Source organism: Sus scrofa, chromosome 13 (genome assembly GCF_054392235.1).
Source record: "Sus scrofa isolate SSC_HxYL_T2T_F1_AM1 chromosome 13, Sscrofa_HxYL_maternal_Yorkshire_Landrace_v2.0, whole genome shotgun sequence".
NCBI classification, from domain to species: domain Eukaryota; kingdom Metazoa; phylum Chordata; class Mammalia; order Artiodactyla; family Suidae; genus Sus; species Sus scrofa.
Genome location: NC_139395.1, coordinates 21,284,255 through 21,302,786, shown reverse-complemented (window position 1 = coordinate 21,302,786; position 18,532 = coordinate 21,284,255). Strand labels below are relative to the sequence as shown.

Sequence of the window (18,532 nt, the reverse complement as noted above, 5' to 3'; positions counted from 1 at the left end):
ACACTGATCTATCCCCCAACCATTGTAGAAAAGATGGGAGTCCATGTGATTACTGAAAACTAACATTGATGGTATCTTAGGGAAAAACCTGAAGTCCTTTTTACTCTGTCAGATTTCCTCTCTATAAATAAAAACTTTAGCTGTTTGTTTTCAATCACAGCAAGTGAATCATTTCTTTGATGTGACCTAGGGTAATAAAAGAGCAACCACACCGTGGCCTCTGGCAGAGCGCTCTCTTTGAGCAGTGTGCTTCTGAGTGGGCCCAAGTGAATAATAGAAGCTGAGGTCTCTTGACATATGGTTTTCAAAGTATATTTACACTTCATGTGGGTCAATAACCTTGATATTTGGCAGAGGTCTCTGAACAGGTGATGGAAATATTTTATCTCACATTTAAGCCAACTCTCTTGTGTTGATATTTCAACTTAGAGTATAGGGGTGAATTAAGGGGAGGAAGGGGAGGGAGAAGAGGAGGAAAAGGGGCAGAGAAACTTTTGGTTACATCTCAACCTTTATAAATAGGAAGGGCCGGGTTCTAAAAGAAAGCTCTAGCGTCAAACCTGAGAATTAGGGGGCCTAAATAAAAAATTCATGTTTGGAGTTCCCATCATGGTGCAGTGGTTAACAAATCCGACTAGGAACCGCGAGGTTACGGGTTCGATCCCTGCCCTTGTTCAGTGGGTTAACAATCCAGCATTGCCATGAGCTGTGGTGTAGGTCGCAGACACAGCTGGAATCCCGAGTTGCTGTGGTTCTGGCGTAGGCTGGCAGCTACAGCTCCAATTAGACCCCTAGTCTGGGAACCTCCATATGCCACGGGAGCAGCCCAAAAAATGGCAAAAAGACAAAAAAAAAAAATCATGTTTAACCCAGAATGGTTGAGGTGGGACAAGAGTCATAGTTAACTTGTGCCTGTGTTAATGAAAGACTAAGAAGAAAGGTATCTCTCTGTCTTGAATGTTTTTGTGAGAATGACTTGCCATTTTGGTTTCTCTAGAGGAGTAACACCCTTCGTGTGTGCGTTTTTCTGTTTTGCTTATCACCAGCAGCATCTGAGCTATCGACTTGGGCAATTCAGAGACCTTCAGGCTTAAAAAGAAGGTTCCATTTCCTTTGCCTTTCTTCCTCCCTTCCTCCTTTCTTTCTTTCTTTGAAATATAAGAGTGGTAATGCTGAGTTCTTAGGTTATTGATTTGCAGGGTACTTGATACTCTAAAGGTATCCAAATTCTCACAAGGTCCCTCAAAGAGGCTATATTAAGGAAAGAGGTTTTTAGTGGTTCAGAAGATTGTACATTAGGGTAAAATAAATTTATATCTAAATGCAATCTGTGGAGATCCTGCCTATCTCTCGGTTCCAATTTGGAACACAGACACTGCACCATATTAAATCCTTTTTACAAGCTGCCTTTGCTGCACAGTTGATAGGGGAATCCAGGAGCACAAGAGTGGCTGATTTAAACACCAGTTCAGTTATTTGCTTTGAATGCTAAAGTGTCATGTGAAGCCCAAAAATGACTAGTCTTTTATTAATTCCTGTGCAAATAATGGTCATTGTCTTCGATGACAGAGTCACAGCTGCCACTTTGGGCCAGGCTCTAACCTGGTAGCTAGGTTGGGAATGTGAATCTACTATTCTAGCGATGTTGGCTATCCTGGAATGCCTTACAATCTAAAGAAGCACACAGGTAATAAATAAGCACAAAAGTGGAATATAATGTTGAGCTAAGAGCAAGTGTTTTGGAACCAATATAACTGGGTTGAAATCCTAGTTCAGCCACTCAGCAGAAAGGTGGCTTTGGATAGATTATCGAATCTCTTTTATCATCATTTTCCTCTGCTATGTGGTAAAAATAATAGCAATAACTACCTGATAGGATTAGTGTCAGGGTAAAATAAATTGATATGTAAAATTCCGAGTATCGTGCTTATTACCCTGTAAAGGCCCTTTACAAATTAGCTATTTTCATTTGTTTCAAGTATAGATCCTTTTTCAACTTTGCCTCAGTATCCTCATCTATTAAATAAGCTTAAATCATATGCTCTGAGAATATAACAGTCTTATCAAGAGACTCAAATAAAATCATTTACATGCTTAAGGAATGATACAAATATATGTGCTTATTAATAACATTTGTTTTCCAAGTTCAGTTTCATGAAGGGGTTAAGTATGTGCTTATAAATGTCCAAGAGAATGTGAAAGGCATCTAACAACACTGTGGAGTGTGCAGATTGTTGTCTTTGGAGTCTGAGAGAAAAGTCTGTGTTTCCTATTTGCTGTGGAAAACTGCATAGTTTCTCAGCCTCTGCCCTCTTATTTGTAATAAAGGGATAAGAAAGCATATTTTATGTAGTTTTGGGGAAGATTAAAGGGACACACATGTTTAAAGTGCCTGGTGTATGGAGGAGGGTCATTAAAGTCATCTTAGGTTGATATGAAAAGAAAAGAAAAAGGTAAAAGTGGAAGGCAGACCATGGAAAACAAGCAGGGAACCTAGAGACTCACTGACACAAACCCAGAGCTGTGGACACTCCAGCCACATGTACTGGGGCACAGTTCCCATTTCTGCTACTTTTCGTCTATACTCACTTTGTATCTGACTGCTGTCTCTTGCTCCAGCCCCTCTGAACACTGGAATTCAGTGAATTAACTGGCCCCAAATCCATTCTAGCATCAGAGGAGGGTGGGATGGAATCCTTTCTGGTGGTTCTGAAAGCTAGGTTTCTTTAAGCTTTGTGAGTTGGGGGATGAGCTACTTGAATATTTACTACCTAAGCTGTTTCTCTCTTGATAGGACTACCCACGTCCATGCCTCTAGGGACTATCAGTTTTAATTTGGGTCACGTATGAGTCCAAGAGACTCATGGAATTTTTTCCCTAGGCTTATGTTTCTCTCCTTTCCCCATGATTGGCGTGTCTTAAACCAAAAAACGTTTCAGCAGCCACCTGGTCCAATGTAGTTCAACATTAGGCTTGACGAGTGCTCATCTAACAATTCTTTGACCACCTGTGTTATAATTTCCTTGAAAATTCCCATTGCTCTGTCCTGTGCCCAGCTCTCAAAGAGTGTGTGCCCATCCACACCTCCTATTCCTTTGGGTTCTGTGCCTGTGGGCTATGATGTCATGGACTGAATCCCTTGGATGGTCTTCGAAATTTCATGAAGCAAGAAGAAGGAGGAAGCAAGAAGGATGCTCTGACCTACCAGCAGAGCCTGAGACAGATTATTTTTATATTTTTAAGAGTTATGAGTGACTTTGCAGATTGATGGTAATTGAAAGAAAACAATAAATTAATAGCCAGAAGCATATCGATGGGTCAAGAGATTAATGGACTTAGTGAAAAGTTTAATTAAGTGGGTGTGTATGTATAAAGACCTCTTAAGGAGATATTTTAATTGACAGTCGTATCCTCACACTAATGAGGAGGATAAGAGAGAAAAAGTGTGCTGTATTGGAAGATTTCAACTTGGTGCTTAAATTGTGCTCTGACTGCGCTAACCAGGGTGGGAGGACATGTAGTTTCTGGAGGGTCTTTGAGGGGAGGGAGCAATGACATTCCAGCTGTTCAACAAGAGCTTTTTCACATTGCACCCCAGCCATGTGCCTCATTGTTACTGCTGCCTATCATCATTTGCAGTAACAGATATGGTAGAGCCTCTCTCTTTTACGGATTAAAATGGATCTGCTTCACTTGTTAATTGTAGAAAAAGACTTGGTCCCATTAAAGGAACTTTAGGCAAACAAAGATGTCATCTATGGACACAGGAATCAATTCCCAGCATTCTTACTCAGGATATAAACACTGTTAAGTAGTCCATACACTGAAAGATTTTTTTAGATAAAATATTCTTGAATAAAAACACTTATTTTAAAAATACTATCGGAGTTCCCATCGTGGCACAGTGGTTAACGAATCGGACTAGGAACCATGAGGTTGCGGGTTCGATCCCTGGCCTTGCTCAGTGGGTTAAGGATCCGTGAGCTATGGTATCGGTTGCAGATGCAGCTCGGATTCCGCATTGCTGTAGCTCTGGTGTGGGCCGGCGGCTACAGCTCCGATTAGAGCCCTAGCCTGGGAACCTCCATATGCCGTGGGAGCGGCCTAAGAAATGGCAAAAAGACAAAAAAAAAATACTATCAAGGAGAACTTTAAAGCTTAAAATGTAATTTTAATGCATGTCATTTCATTTACTTCATATAGAATGATCTTATGTCAATACTGTTATCTTATGTGAGATGATTACCTTTCACCAGGAAATCTACCCTTATAGCCCTGCTTCGTGGCCGTCACAAATGCACTGGATTGGATCTTGTATTCCCCCACTGTCAACAGGGGGCTCTGGAGAGACACTGCAGGACAAAGGGGGCTTCTCCTGGCTCCTGGTTCAGTGGGCTGTTTCTTGGGTGGTGCTGGCAGTAAAGGGTGACCAGTAGTGTGCTGGACACCCAGTGACCCTCATTTTCAGTTTTTTCACTTCTGGCACCAGCCTTGGTCCACCTGCACCCCAGCAGGGGGTTTTCTGCTTGCTCTGCAGGCATTTCATTGCCCTCCAGCTTCTGTGCAGTGACTGTGGACATTTCTGGTCCAGGCAGCCCAGCAAATCTCTCTGCTCTTCAGTCTCGATCCTATCGTTGGAATGCTTCTTCCAAATTTGTTCCTTCCTTGGGGAATCTCCCTTTACCGTAGAATATTCTTTAGCACTCACTTTCCTCTCTTCTTTATGGAGTTATCCTCCATAAAGAATCACTAATTCTTGGGAGTTCCCATTGTGTCACAGCAGAAATGAATCTGACTAGCATCCACGAGGATGCAGTTCAATCCCTGGCCTCACTCAGTGGGTTGGGGATCCAGAGTTGCCGTGAGCTGTGGTGTTGATTACAGATGTGGCCCAGATCTCGTGTTGCTGTGGCTCTGGCGTAGGCCGGCGGCTGCAGCTCCAATTCAACCCCTAGCCTGGGAACCTCCATATGCTGTGGATGCAGCCCTAAAAAGTATTAAAAAAAAAGAGATAGAGAGAGAAAGAATTACTAATTCTTTACAGTAAGTATTTCTGGTTTCAGTCACTGGTTTCTGTATCTTGACTGCACCGGACATGTACCCCAGGTAGCAGATGCCCCCAGTGCCCTGCTCTGGTTGGTGGCACACACCATTCCACTCCATCATGAGGAGTCCTGCTGTGAGCACCTGTGACTCAACACTAAGGTTTTTTCTCTGCTGTGTATGGGGCAGGCTGGAGATGCTGTGGAGAGAGCACATCTGGGCACCTCCCTCAGCCATCAGCAGGTGGAAGTTGCAGGATAAAGGCACCAGCTTCTTCCTCCTCAGATGAGGCAACTCACTGCCATGTTTGTCTCCTAAAGCTCCTTTGGGCCACTGAGCTTCAGGTGCTCGTTGACTATCTGCTCAATAATGCATCTTTTATGGGCTTCCTTCCCTCCTTGTCTCCTTTCCCTACCAGTATTTCCTTAAGTCATCTCCCAAATAAGTTGTTTCACTAAAGTTGTTTATCTCAGAACAGGCTCCCAGTACTCACATGAATACATCACATCTCAGAGATGAGGGAAGGAGTCTGAGAACTTCATTGTCTTGTCCAAAGGACATTATCACAGAGAGGAGTTAAAAACCACCTCAACTCAGCTCGTCTCATTTACATTTATTTCAGCATATATGTCCATAAAGATATTAGATAATTCAGACCTATTGCACTAGTCTAATTTCATATACCCTAGAGTACGGGAGCCCCACATATAAAAATAAAATTGATTTTTTAAAAGTGAAAACACACTGCTCTGGAACAGTGGTTCTCAAAATATGGTCCCCTGAAACATCAGCATCACCAGGAACTAGTGAGAAATGCAAATATTCTCAGGCTCCATCCCAGACATACAGAGTCAGAAACACAAGGGGTGGGCCCTAGGGGTCAGCAGTGGTTCTGAGGCTGCTGAAGTTTGAGACTCTAGTCTGGACAGCAGAGGAACCACTGTGGGCTGAAGTAGGTCTTAGGCAAATGGGGGTTTGACCATAATGACATATTATTTAATATTTTTTTTGTCTTTCGTCTTTTTAGGGCTGCACCCATGGCATATGGAGGTTCCCAGGTTAGGGGTCGAAGCAGAGCTGAAGTTGCCAGCCTACGTCACAGCCACGGCAATGTCGGATTCTTAACCTACTGAGCAAGGTCAGGGATTAATCCTTAATCACTGAGCCATGGTGGGAACTCCTGAAGTGACAAATTATTATATGTTAGATATTTAATAGGATGTATGTCAGTATCAACCTTCTAGGTGGCTCATCATTTTCTATTTCAAATATTCCTCTAGGTTTTAAAGGGGAAAGGGGGGAGGGATAAATTAGAATTTGGGTATTAACAGTCCACACTACTATAAATAAAATAGATAACCAACAAGGACCTACTGTACAGCACAGGGAATTATACTCAATATCTTATAATAACCCATGATGGAAATGAATCTGAAAAAGAGTGTGTGTGTGTGTATGTGTGTGTGTATATATGTTTGTGTAAGTGTGTGTGTACACACACTGTGCATGTATATATATACACACATATATACTCTTTATATGTATATATACATATATATACATAAATAGCTGAATCACTTTGCTGTACACCTAAAACTAATACAATATTGTAAATCAACTATATGTCCAAAAAAATTTTTTGGTACCATCTTAACCACTATTTTTTTTCTTTTTGGGGGCCACCCGAGGCATATGAAAGTTCCCAGGCTAGGGCTGGCCTATGCCACAGCCACAGCAACATCCGATCTGAGCTGCATCTGTCACCGACGCTGCAGCTTGCGGCAATGCTGGATCCTTAACCCATTAAGCAAGGCCAGGGATTGAACCCACATCCTCGTGGATACTAGTTGGGTTCTTAACTCACTGAGCCACAACAGGAACTCCCAATATATTTTTTTAAGAGATAGGGAATTCAAAAGAAAAAGAGATAAATAAAACCATGCTAATAGACGAACGTACTGCTTTCTAATTAGAACAGGCTCCCTCCATCGCCATCCTTTGTGTTTCTACAATTTACCTTAATGATATCCTTTTGAAAAATTGTACTTCTAGGTTAGTATTCTTGCATCTCAGCATCATAAGGCCTGGCTGGGGAAAGAATGCTGGTTCCTAAAACCATAGACCTGGAAGAGAAGCTCCCATCCAAGACTACAGACAGTATGTTCCAGGGAAAACCAACCCAATGTCTTTCCTAGTGTCAGTTACAGAGGTTGTTATACCTGAAATTTAAATCAAGCTTTCCTATTTCAACACAGATCCAGCTACCGATACAAGTCTTAAGAGCAACTTTATGCTGTTTTGATCACATTCACAGAAAGCAATGAATAACCTATAATCTGATTGTGGAGAGGTGGTACCTACTGACTGTAAACTATCACACATGAAAGAAGGAGAAGACAACGTTTCCTGTTATCAGAAACTGTCTATATTTATTCTCATGATGCCTATGTAGCTGCTGTGGCAAATCTTTACAGAGATTCACTTTTAACATTTAACGTCTAACATATAATAATATATCATTACAGTCAAACTCCCACCTGCCTAAGACCTATTTCAGCCCACGCTGGTTCCTCTATCATTCAGACTAGAGTCTCAAACTTTAGCAGCGTCAGAACCGCCACTGAATCACTGGAGCCCGCCCCTTGGGTTTCTGACTCTGTAGGTCTGGAGTGGGGCCTGAAATCTGCATTTCTCCCTAGTTCCTGGTGACACATTTTGAGAATGTTCCAGAACAGAGTGTTTTCAACCCTGGGTGCCTACTGCAGTCACCTGGGGAGTGTTAAATATTACCCACTGAGACAAACTATAGCAAAATCTTTGAGGTCAGGATCAGGAATCTGGTTTCTAAAAGCTGTACAGGTCATTCTCATGGGTAACCAGAGTCAAGAACCTGTGTTTATCCTAGTGTTTCTATAAAACAGCAACATGTACACCTGAGGCTCTTGTTTAAATACAGATGCTGATTCACTAGCTCTGGGGTAGGGTCCAAAATATACTTTTTAAATCAGTTCCCCAGATGAAGCTGCTTGGGCTACTTCATGGACCACACTTTGAGAACCAAGAGTCAGAAATTCTGCCTCTTTTATCCTGGTTCTGTGAGGGGGCAGGGTGTGTGTGTGTGTGTTTTCATTTTCTAAAGTTTTATTGAAGTATGGTTGATCTATAATGTTGTGAGCATTTCTGCTGTACAACAAAGTGATTCAGTTATACATATACACACATTCATTCCAAGATTCTTCTCCCATTTAGATTATCACAGAATACTGGGTAGAGTTCTCTATGCTATACAGCAGGTCCCCATTGGCCAATCATTCCGTACATCTTGGTGTGCAAATGCCAGTCCCAAATGCCCAGCCCATTCCTCACCATCTGTGATTTTTGTTTTTAAGTTAACAAGAGATATACTCTATACTAAGAGAGTCTGGGGCTCAAATACCTTTTTCATACTAGAATCTAGAGAGGACAATTTGCTTTTATATTCTACAGGTTGCCTGATTAGAGCAGGAAGAAAAATCACAACTCCTTCTGGGCACCGGGTTACCATGGCGGCTTTCAGACATCAATGTTTCATCCTGGGGGCTCCTGGACATCACACTGGCCCCCAGAGATGCTCAGAGGGGTGTCCACATAGCTGTAGCCCCTCAGAGGGCTCTGTGTTCCCTGAGAGAAGGGTCTGAGTTTGATCCCCTTCCTTGGCAGCAGTTATCACACCCCCCACACCAAGCTCAGAAATCATTCTCCCTCAGGACAAGTAAACCACTGTGAAGAAGAAACTGCCTGCTAGAGCTTAGGGGCCTCAGCCCTGGTAGAAAATTCACCACTGAGAGCAAGAATACCAAAGCGATAGTGTACTCTTTACTACAGAGGGAATTCTTAAATAAGAATCATCCCTTCAAGGGAGTATATCTCGTTGGTTTCTTGCCACAACGAAAAGCACGGACACACTTTTAAGTCTCACTTCCTCCCGTCTTATTCTCTGTTGTACTCAAATATATCACTGGGTATGTTCTATTTTTATCAAGTCAACTGTAAAAAAAAAAACAAAACAGAAAACCAAAACCCCCTAAGAATCAGAGTCTTAGATTCAACATTAACTTCAACTTTGTGCCCAGCTTCTTATCTCCGTAGGGGAAAACCTCGAGGCAGAAGGAGATAGTCTGAGAAGGCATGGTTTTGCCCAGAGGACACACTTTGCCCACCAGAAAAAATTCCGTCATATGGAGCTGCTGAATTCCCTGGAATCTCAGGTGCAGATGGGCTGGTCTCAGCCTCCCCAGACTGTCCTCATGTCTTTTGTGAGCTCTTTCTCCAGGACTCTGTTGAATGACATACCCCAAGGAACAGTTTCTTTCAGGACACATGCTGTGGGCAGGACAGTGACATTTACCTCATTCCCTCTGGTAGGACCTACTCTCTCCATGGGAAACTGAGCAGAGGCTTTGAAGGCATCTGTGTGAAGTGGCTGGCATCGCATCATCTCTGCTTCCGGCCAAGGAGCTCTGGGCAAGAGAACAAGACCATTTGCCAGGAAGTTCTCAGGCAGGTGGCTGACAGAGCCCAGGTCTTCTGTGACCTGGGTGGCGGACCTGGCACACGTGTGTGTGTGTGTGTGTGTGTGTGTGTGTGTGTGTGTGGTTTCTAAAGCAACTACAAATTTCCATAGGGGAGCTTGATGGGCGACAAAAATATATGTTTTTGTATTATATTCACATCAGGGAATACATCTCCTGGATCTTTCTGTGATTGTAAAGTTTTTTTATTTAAATTTTTTTTAATTTAAATTTTTTTATTTTTAATGATTTTTTTTCCATTATAGCTGGCTTATAGTGTTCTGTCAATTTTATACTGTACACCATGGTGACCCAGTTACACATACATGTATACGTTCTTTTTAAAGTGTTTTTAAGAAAGGGTTTAATTACGGAAATTCAGATAAAGAAACCAGAAGCCATAGAGATTGGGGCTAAATTGGCTGGGAGCAGAGAGCGCATTCTACCCTAATGCCTCTTCAGTGACCTTTTTTTTCAGGTAAATGTTGACGTGATTGTGAATACGGTGAGAAGCAGGCTGTAGGAGCCACACACTGGATTGTGAACTAGGCAGAGAGAATGGCAAAGGGAGCTCACTTTCCAGAAGGTAGCCTGGGATACAGAGGGGAAGGGAAGAAGGAGGGAGATGGAAAGAGGAGGAGGGGGAAGGGAAAAGATGGAAAGAAGGGAAAAGCAGAGTGAGGGAGAAGCCTGGGGGACAAAGTCAGGGAAGGAAGGTGGAGGAATTAGGAAGGGATGGAACCAGGGAGACCAGAGGAGGAGGGGAGGTAGGAGAGAGCCAGGGGAGAGCTCTGACATTTGCTTAGCATTCATTAGATGTCAGGTGGTGTGCTTTCACATAAATTACTTCATTAAATCTTCACAAAGACTCCACCAGTTAGATGGAGTTTAATCCTCGACTTTCAAATGGAGAAATTGAGACTCAGAAGTGTTCAATAACTTGTCCAAGGTCCCAGAGAGAGGAAGCAATGGTTGACGGCAAACCCTCATTAGTGCTCTGCCAAAATTCCTGTTCCTTTCTCAGCATCCTGTTTATTTGGATCACTTGTCATTGGATCAGAAAGAAGTGGGCAAATGAAGTCTTTGGAGTGGCCTTTTTTTTTTCCTTTTCTTTTTTAGGGCTGCTCCCGCAACATATGGATTCCCAGGCGTGGGGTCAGATCAGAGCTACAGCTGCTGACCTACACCACAGCCATAGGAACACCAAATTCAGGCAAATTTGCAACATACGCTGCCGCTTGCAGCAACGCCAGATCCCTCATTGATAGAGGCCAGAGCTCAAACCCATGTCCTCATGGATACTAGTCGGATTCATTACTGCTGAGCTACAACAGGAACTCCTGGTTTAATTGAGCCTCTGCATGTACTGAAGCTCTATGGCCAGTGATCTGAGGAAGATGACATTTGGAGAATTATAGATTCTAAAGTAAAGTCAGGAGTTCCCATCGTGGCTCAGCAGTTAGTGAACCCAACTAGCATCCATGGGGAGGTGGGTTCCGTTCCTGGCCTCGCTCAGTGGGTTAAGGATCCAGCATTGCCGTGAGCTGTGGTGTTGGTTGCAGACGAGGCTCAGATCCTGCGTTGCTGTGGGGGTGGCGTAGGCTGACAGCTATAGCTCTGATTGGACCCCTAGCCTGGGAACTTCCATATGCCACAGGTGCAGCCCTAAAAAGACAAAAAGACAAAATAAAATGAAAGCAATGTCTGAGAAGACTGACCTTAGAAAAGGAGATATACACATCATCAGAAAAAGCAGTTTTAGTAAGAACTATTTGGAAAAAGCTATTTTCATTGCCCTGGATAAAATCATAATCTTGACAGGATCAGTTCCATTCCACACAGGAGACATCTGCAGCAATTGTCATCCTCTAAACCAATGGCTGGCCTGCTTCACAACCAAATAGGGTTCTCCCTAATCAGGTAGAAACTGACCCATTTATGAGACTTTAAAGAGCATTTTCACTTTTTTTCCTTCTAGAAAATCCAGATGAAACTAAAAAACAAAGACCCACAACAAATCAAGAGGTCCTACTCTGTGACATATAGTAGTAGGCACTCAACCAGTAGAGTTGACGTAGTAAGTAAAAGTTCAAAGCTGTCTTGGAGAAAATGATCAATCAGTTTAATGAAAAAAGTCATTGATGTGTTAGGAACCGTCTGGAAATAGTACTGCATGCAATTGTCAGTTTTGATTGGTTTGACTCTAGTTAGTCTAATTCCTCATTACTGAGATGATTACATGGCTTAGGGCCGTGTTTATAGGGTTTGTTCCCTGCAAGATCTAGAGCAGAATCACTGGGGACCCAAACCATATTTTAGGTGTCAGGGCTTTGAAATCTCTGTTTTAGTAAGATTCCCCAAAAATATGTTGTTCAAACGAAAATTTGAGAACTACTGATATAGGGGTTAACCAGGCCTCTCTATTATATAATTATAAACCCATGACTGTCTTTAATAAAATTTAGATTCTAGCCTACTTACTATAAATTAGCTAAGACTCAATCTTGTACTACTACAGATTTTTAGATGAATATTTTCTAATCTTTTGTTTGTTTATTTTTCTTTCTTTCTTTCTTTTGACAAACCCATGGAATATGGAGTTCCCTGGCCAGAGATCAGATCAAAGCCGTAGTTGTGACCTCTGCCTCAGCTGTGGCAATGTCAGATCCTTATCCCACTGTGTAGGGCCAGGAAGCACACCTGTGTCCCTGCCTCCAGAGACACCCATGATCCCACTGCGCCACAGCAGGAACTCCATCCCAATCATCAATGTATGTAAGTCACCCATGGAGTTTACTAAATGGTAGATTCCCAGACCTTACCCAAAGGGACTAGGTCGAAGCCAGATTTTCTGCACTTGAAACAACAACCCCATGTGATTTTGAAGCAGATATCTGCTAAATTTATGCTTAATACAGAACCCTTCTGGAAAATAATATTCCGGTCAAATAGTCAAGCAATCCTTGAGAAGACAATTTGTTATTGGTTTTACCACCTCTTCAGGTAAAGAAATCCATTTGTAAGTAGGTTTAATTGCCAGAAATTTCTTCTCTTTTATTTTGGCCACATCTTTGGTATGTGGAAGTTCCAGAGCCAGGGATCAAACCCATGCCACAACAGTAACAATGTGAGATCCTTAATCACTGGGCCACCAGGAAACTCCCATCTGTTTCTGTTAAATAGGACTACACAGAAGACTCTAGTTATTGATATTTTTTTCTTTTCATTTATTCCTGATATTATTTTTAAGAAAACATACTTGACCAGAAAATAAGTCCTTAGATCCCTGTTGTGCTCATTTAGCAGAGAGTGGGGAAGTGGGGAAAATGTCAAGATAAAAAAAAAAAAATTATCCCTGATGGAACCAGAAGGTCCTCTGTTATTTGCAGAGCAACAATGTTTAGAAAATCAAAACATCTAGAAGAACTTGGAATTCTCAGTTCCTAGAGTAATGTCGCAGCATACGTAAACAAGTGAAGAAAAACCCCAAACGTGTCATTCTAAGCTTCTCTGGATATGGGAGGATAATGGTCAAAATAATGGTGATGAGGAAAAGGTTCATAAGGAATAAGGTGGGGCGGATTCCCAGGAAGGAGGATGCTTCTTCTGTAAGAAATTGATGGAAACCCTCAGTTCTTCCAGGGTTTGCTTATTCTTGTCCAGTTACAGACTTACTCAGGGTGGGCAGCTGCTTCTTAGGCCCACTAGGGTCGGCTATTAGGAGTAGGTACTGAGAAGGTGACCGGCTGGAAGAATATGGGTCTGTTTCCAGGCATTTCAGTAGAATTTCCCCAAATCCTCAGAGTTTGACTAATTTATCCCATATTTACACTTTTAAAAAACCCAAATACTTTATTTTATTCATTGATTTCAAAATAAATTAATTACTAGTACAGTTTCAAAAGGCAGCAAAAATGGATTTGGACATGATGAAGGGGGTACCCAGAGTGGCCATGGAGGTATTGGGTCTATTATTTAAAACTGAGTGTGGGCAAGTTAAAAGATCTGTGTCCCAATCAATCATCTACAAAATGGGGATAAAATAATAACAAGTAACTTGTCGCCTTGTTTAGTAGTGCTAGTTTGCCAGCGGAATAATCATGAACCAACACCAAATATCCGAATGGTACTTAATGACATAGGTCAGGATGAGCAAAAGGGTAAATACAAATAAACACATAATCCAGCAGGTCGCCTTTGCCTCAATTTCCCCCTCCATTAGATAGGGAGAGACTGAATTCTGGAGCTGTGGGAAGACGTGGAGTCTTAAGCAACCTGCCTCTTACATATGTACTATTTCCATTTTTCTTAAAGAAGGTTTATTTTCTTTCTACTTCTCTAGCCAATTTTAGGGTATTAAGAGCCACACACCAGAAGTCTTGCTTTGTGTAGATGTTTTTAATAAATGCAAGTTTCAAATTGTGTATTCTCTGCGGTGGAGAATAAGGACAAGGGGATTCTAGAATGTGAACTCAGTATATTTTCTAAAAACATCTGGGATGCTGAGTCCCTAATGTTTTTAAACCATAAAATAAACCTTAGGCAAAGGCATCTACATCATCACCCTGCCGGCACCTGAATCTGCATATTGGCTGAGATGCAGGAAGCATTATCAGTTCTAGACTGTCTCCAGCATCCTAACTGTGCAATCTCTCGAACTTGATTGTTTTTTTCTCTCTGCACAATGAGAATGCAAACACCTGTTCTGCATAACTTCAGCATGGTTGAGAGCTCTAAAGAAAAAAAAAAAAAAAAGAAATTCAAGTGCTGATACAAAGCTCACAAATCATAGCTCAGAAATCTTGGCTCGTCTCTGGGATTTGCTCTGTCTACACAAGCTCTTCTGAAAAGAACAGCACAGAGGAAGGGTGCACACAAGGTTTTCTCCCTCATTTTGAGGCCAAAAGAGCTCTAGGGAATTGTGATCTTATCCTTGCAGACCAATTCTGGGTTCCAGAACCACAAGGGAGGATGGCTGCAGGAGCCACATGTATGCCGGCTCAGTGGGGAAGGCCTCCGTTCAGGCTGTTACATGAATCAGCAGAGACCAGGTTGAGCCCACCCTACTACCATGCTGGACACGCAGTCCGTGTTTTTATTTCATTAATAAAATAGGTCCTCACTTTTCCTGTGTCATCCAGAAGCGTGAGGGTACATTTGTAAACTGCATGCAGGTAAAAGGGAGGGTTCCTTTAGAAACTACAGCCTCTTAACAATAAATAACTTTTGATCTACTATACATAACAGTAGTGCATTTCTTGTTAAAACAGCAAGCTTTTTTTTTTTTTTTTTTACCAAAATGAAAACATTCATTTCTTTATAAATATTTTAAATAGTTAAATACAGTATTTCATAGCAAGGATATAAAAATAGCCTCTCTCTTTTTTTGATAAATAAAGACATATTCATTTACATGGCAAATAACGTGCAATAGCTGACCACTGGCCACCGGCTCTATTTGACTGATTGTCTAGGAGATGACATGCAGTGATAATTGTCCCTTTGCCTTCTCTATTTGAAAAATAGACCAGCAGGAACTGCGCACCCCCACGACCCACAGTGCTATGGATATTGTTCAGGAATGACACACGGGCACTCAGGAAAAAACCTTAGCCGCACTTGACAGAAGCCCCCTAAAGACAAAAGGCATCCACACATTCTTTGTCTGGGACTTCTAGCTGCTAGACCCTCAGGGTCTTTGGACTTTTACCAAAGTCTGTCAAACAGACCAGTAAGTTAATACCTGTACAGGAAAGTGTTCCTATTTTGTTTCTAGGATCTAGGAAGTGTCTGCTACAGTATGGAGGTGGTTCTGCCTTTGCCTGGCTCCCCACGCTCTCTTCCACAGGGCTCTCAGCTCTGTCCAGTCTTCAGGCTGCCAGAGGCAATAAAGGCAAACCAGAGCCGTCATGCAGGGATGGGATGGAAGCTGGCTGCTGCCTCATGTGCACTAATGTCATACATTGATGGCTTTATGATCTTTCACTTCTGCTGTGCTTGTGACAACTTCCAGAGGAAAGTTTTCCAAGGGTTCCGTAGAGATGGATGCCCCTCCTTCCCGGTCCCAAGATCCGGGCAGGTTTTCCAGGCTGAAGGAACTCATGGCTCCCTGGCCCAAGCTTCCCTCCTCTGATCTGCTGGGGAGAACCAGGTGCAAAGATGTTTCCGAAGAGGAGCAGACAGAGGACGAGAGAGTCGCTGAGATGGACTGCAGAGGCGTCAGCGTGGTATCTGACTGTGGAGAGATGCACCTTAAAAATTGCAAATGACCTTCTTGGACCACCTGGTAGTGGGCAGGTGAATAGTTAAGGTTTGGAGAATGGTGCAGTTCGCCATCTGTGGGATTTTGCTCGTGAGCTCCAGTTCGCTGCGGGCTGCTCCCCACAGAGCAGGGATCCACACTCCATATGTCTGAGGTGACATTCCCATGACAAAGCTGTGCTTGGGTATAAGCAGCGCCACCTGCTTGCAGGTGTCGGCAGGGCTGGTGCGTACTCCAGGTCATTCTGGTCTGTAAGCTGTCCCTGGAGGGACACACAGAGGGGGTGTGCAGAGAGCAAAACCGAGAGGTCTGCTGAGGTGACAGGACGTGCTCTAGAAGTTGCATCACATTCCTCATGTCTTTGCCCAACTGGGAGACCTCCTGAGTCAATGTTGTTACCTACATGGACGAAGCATAGTCAAAGGCAATAGTCAGAGGAGCAGATGATATCAGAGCAGTGAGGAAGGGAAGTGAGGTTTCTCATTAAGAAGGTCTGGAAGGCTGCCCCACCTCCAACTCCAGCCAAGTCCAAAGGGTGAATGGGGAGGCTGGGCACCGGATCTAAACCCATCCTCACTCTGAAGGAACCTGGAAAGATACAAATAAGCTGGCATTCCTTTTTTTTTTTTTTTTTTTTTTTTTTTGGTGGGGGCTCTTTTTAGGGCTGTACCCATGGCATATGGAAATTCTCAGGCTTGGGGTTGAATCAGAACTACAGCTACCAGCCTATGCCACAGCCACAGCAATGAGGGATCCGATCCGCATCTGTGACCTACACCAAAGGTCACAGCAACACCAGATCCTTAAACCACTGAATGAGGCAGCCAGGGATCAAACCTGCATCCTCATGGATACGAATCAGGTTCATTTCTGTTGAGCCATGACAGGAACCCCTCTGGCATTCTTTTTTAAAACTTTTATATATATTTATTTTTATTGAAGTATAATTGATTTATGTTTCAGTGATTCAGCTATACATACATCTATATATTAATACACATCATATATTATATATATATATACACACACATATATATATATACACACACGCCTTTTCAGATTCTTTTCCCTTATAGGTTATTACAAAATATTGAATATAGTTCCCTGTGCTGTATGAAAGGTCCTTGTTGGTTACCTATTTTATATATAGTAGTATGTTTATGTTAATTTCAAACTCCTAATTTATCCTTCCCCACCTTTTGCCTATGGTAACCGTAAGTTTGTTTTCTATGTCTGTGATTCTCTTTCTGTTTTGTAAATAAGTTCATTTGTATCTTTTTTTAATTTCACATACAGGCACTATCATATGATACTTGTCTTTCTCTGCCTTAGTGTGGCACTCTTAATCAGTAATTTTGAGATTCTTAAACAAAATTAGAAATATAAGTCCAGGGAGTTCCCATTGTGACTCAGGGTTAAGGACTTGATGTGAGTTCAATCCTTGGACTCCCTCAATGGGTTAAATATCCAGTGTTACCAGAAGCTGAGGTGTAGGTCTCAGATGTGGTTGGCATCCCAAGTTGCTGTGTCTGTGGTGTAGGCTTGCAGCTGCAGCTGATTTGACCCCTAGCCTGGGAACTTCCATATGCTGCAGGTATGGGCATAAAAAGAAAAAAAAAAGAAATGTAGCTCTAACATCTCTTTCAGCTCTTAAACACAGACAGTATTACTCTTTTGCATCCCATCGTGGTGCACACCAACCATCCCCAACACCTCAAAACAACGTGGAGAGGTGAGTATTGTATGACAGCTTTCACTTCTGCCCTATCTGCTCAAGATCTATGCTTATTCAGAGACACACTGGCCTCAAGGGATGGTGACAGTGGTAAAGAAGAACTCCAGATGTGCTAAGGAGAGTGTCTATAGGAAAAAGGAAAGTTGCAAAATGAGAGTTAGAGAGAAATAAAAAGATCTTCAAGGTGGGTCAGTACAGATAAGCACTGTGGGGAACCTGGGAAGGTTAGGGATCCATCAGTGAACTGAAATTGCATGGAATTGCAACCTCAATTGTGCAGTATGGGCTTTATTCACTTTTCTAGTGAGACATTTAGTTTTTGTAATTTTTTTTTTTTAACACCTGCACCTGTATTATATGGAAGTTCCTAGGCTAAAGGTCAAATTGGAGCTGTAGCTGCTGGCCTACACCACAGCTTCAGCAACGTCAGGTTTGTGCCACATTTACAACCTGTGCTGCAGCTTGCAGCAATGCAGGATCCTTAACCCACTGATCAAGGCCAGGGATTGAACACGCATCCTCAAAGACATTATGTCCGGTTCTTAACCCGTTGAGCCACAGTGGGAACTCCTAGTTTTTGTAAGACTTTCAAAGGAGACATGACCCTCAAACTCTCGAGGACCACTGAAGAGTCTTCCTTATTCATTTTACACTTAAAATCCATACTATAATTCACTGGAGAATTTATTTCCCACAACCACATCACTTTTTTAACCATGGAAGACCACTAGAAAATTGAATTTGATGTAAATCCAGCTTTTCTGGATGGTTTCTAGTCTTCAAAGTGAGGAAAACCTATATTTCAAGAAAGCAGGACACATACATATTTTCTAGTCTTTGGTTAGATTCATAACACTAACACACATTGTAATATTTTGCCTTCATTGCTATAAGACTGTATTTTATAAAGAATTTCCTATGCCTTGATTTTCCATCATGAAC

General features: G+C 42.3%; 1 protein-coding gene across 7 annotated transcripts in view; it reads right to left on the bottom strand.

The window, feature by feature from the left end:
• The window catches only part of KCNH8 (potassium voltage-gated channel subfamily H member 8), a 447,861-nt gene that overhangs the window by 8,109 nt on the left and 421,220 nt on the right, over window positions 1-18,532 (bottom strand). For 4 of the 7 annotated variants that reach the window (XR_014824098.1, XR_014824099.1, XM_084989953.1 and 1 more), the window contains one exon: window positions 14,920-16,254. The exons of 1 other annotated variant lie outside the window; for it this stretch is intronic. Coding sequence is in view for 3 of the 6 variants with exons in the window: in XM_084989953.1 (XP_084846079.1) it covers window positions 15,550-16,254 (705 nt within the window). In the remaining 3 variants the exon portion in view is untranslated. Of the gene's footprint in view, window positions 1-14,919; window positions 16,444-18,532 lie in introns of those variants that run through there. 2 more of the 7 variants (XR_014824096.1, XM_084989956.1) reach the window with 1 other exon arrangement.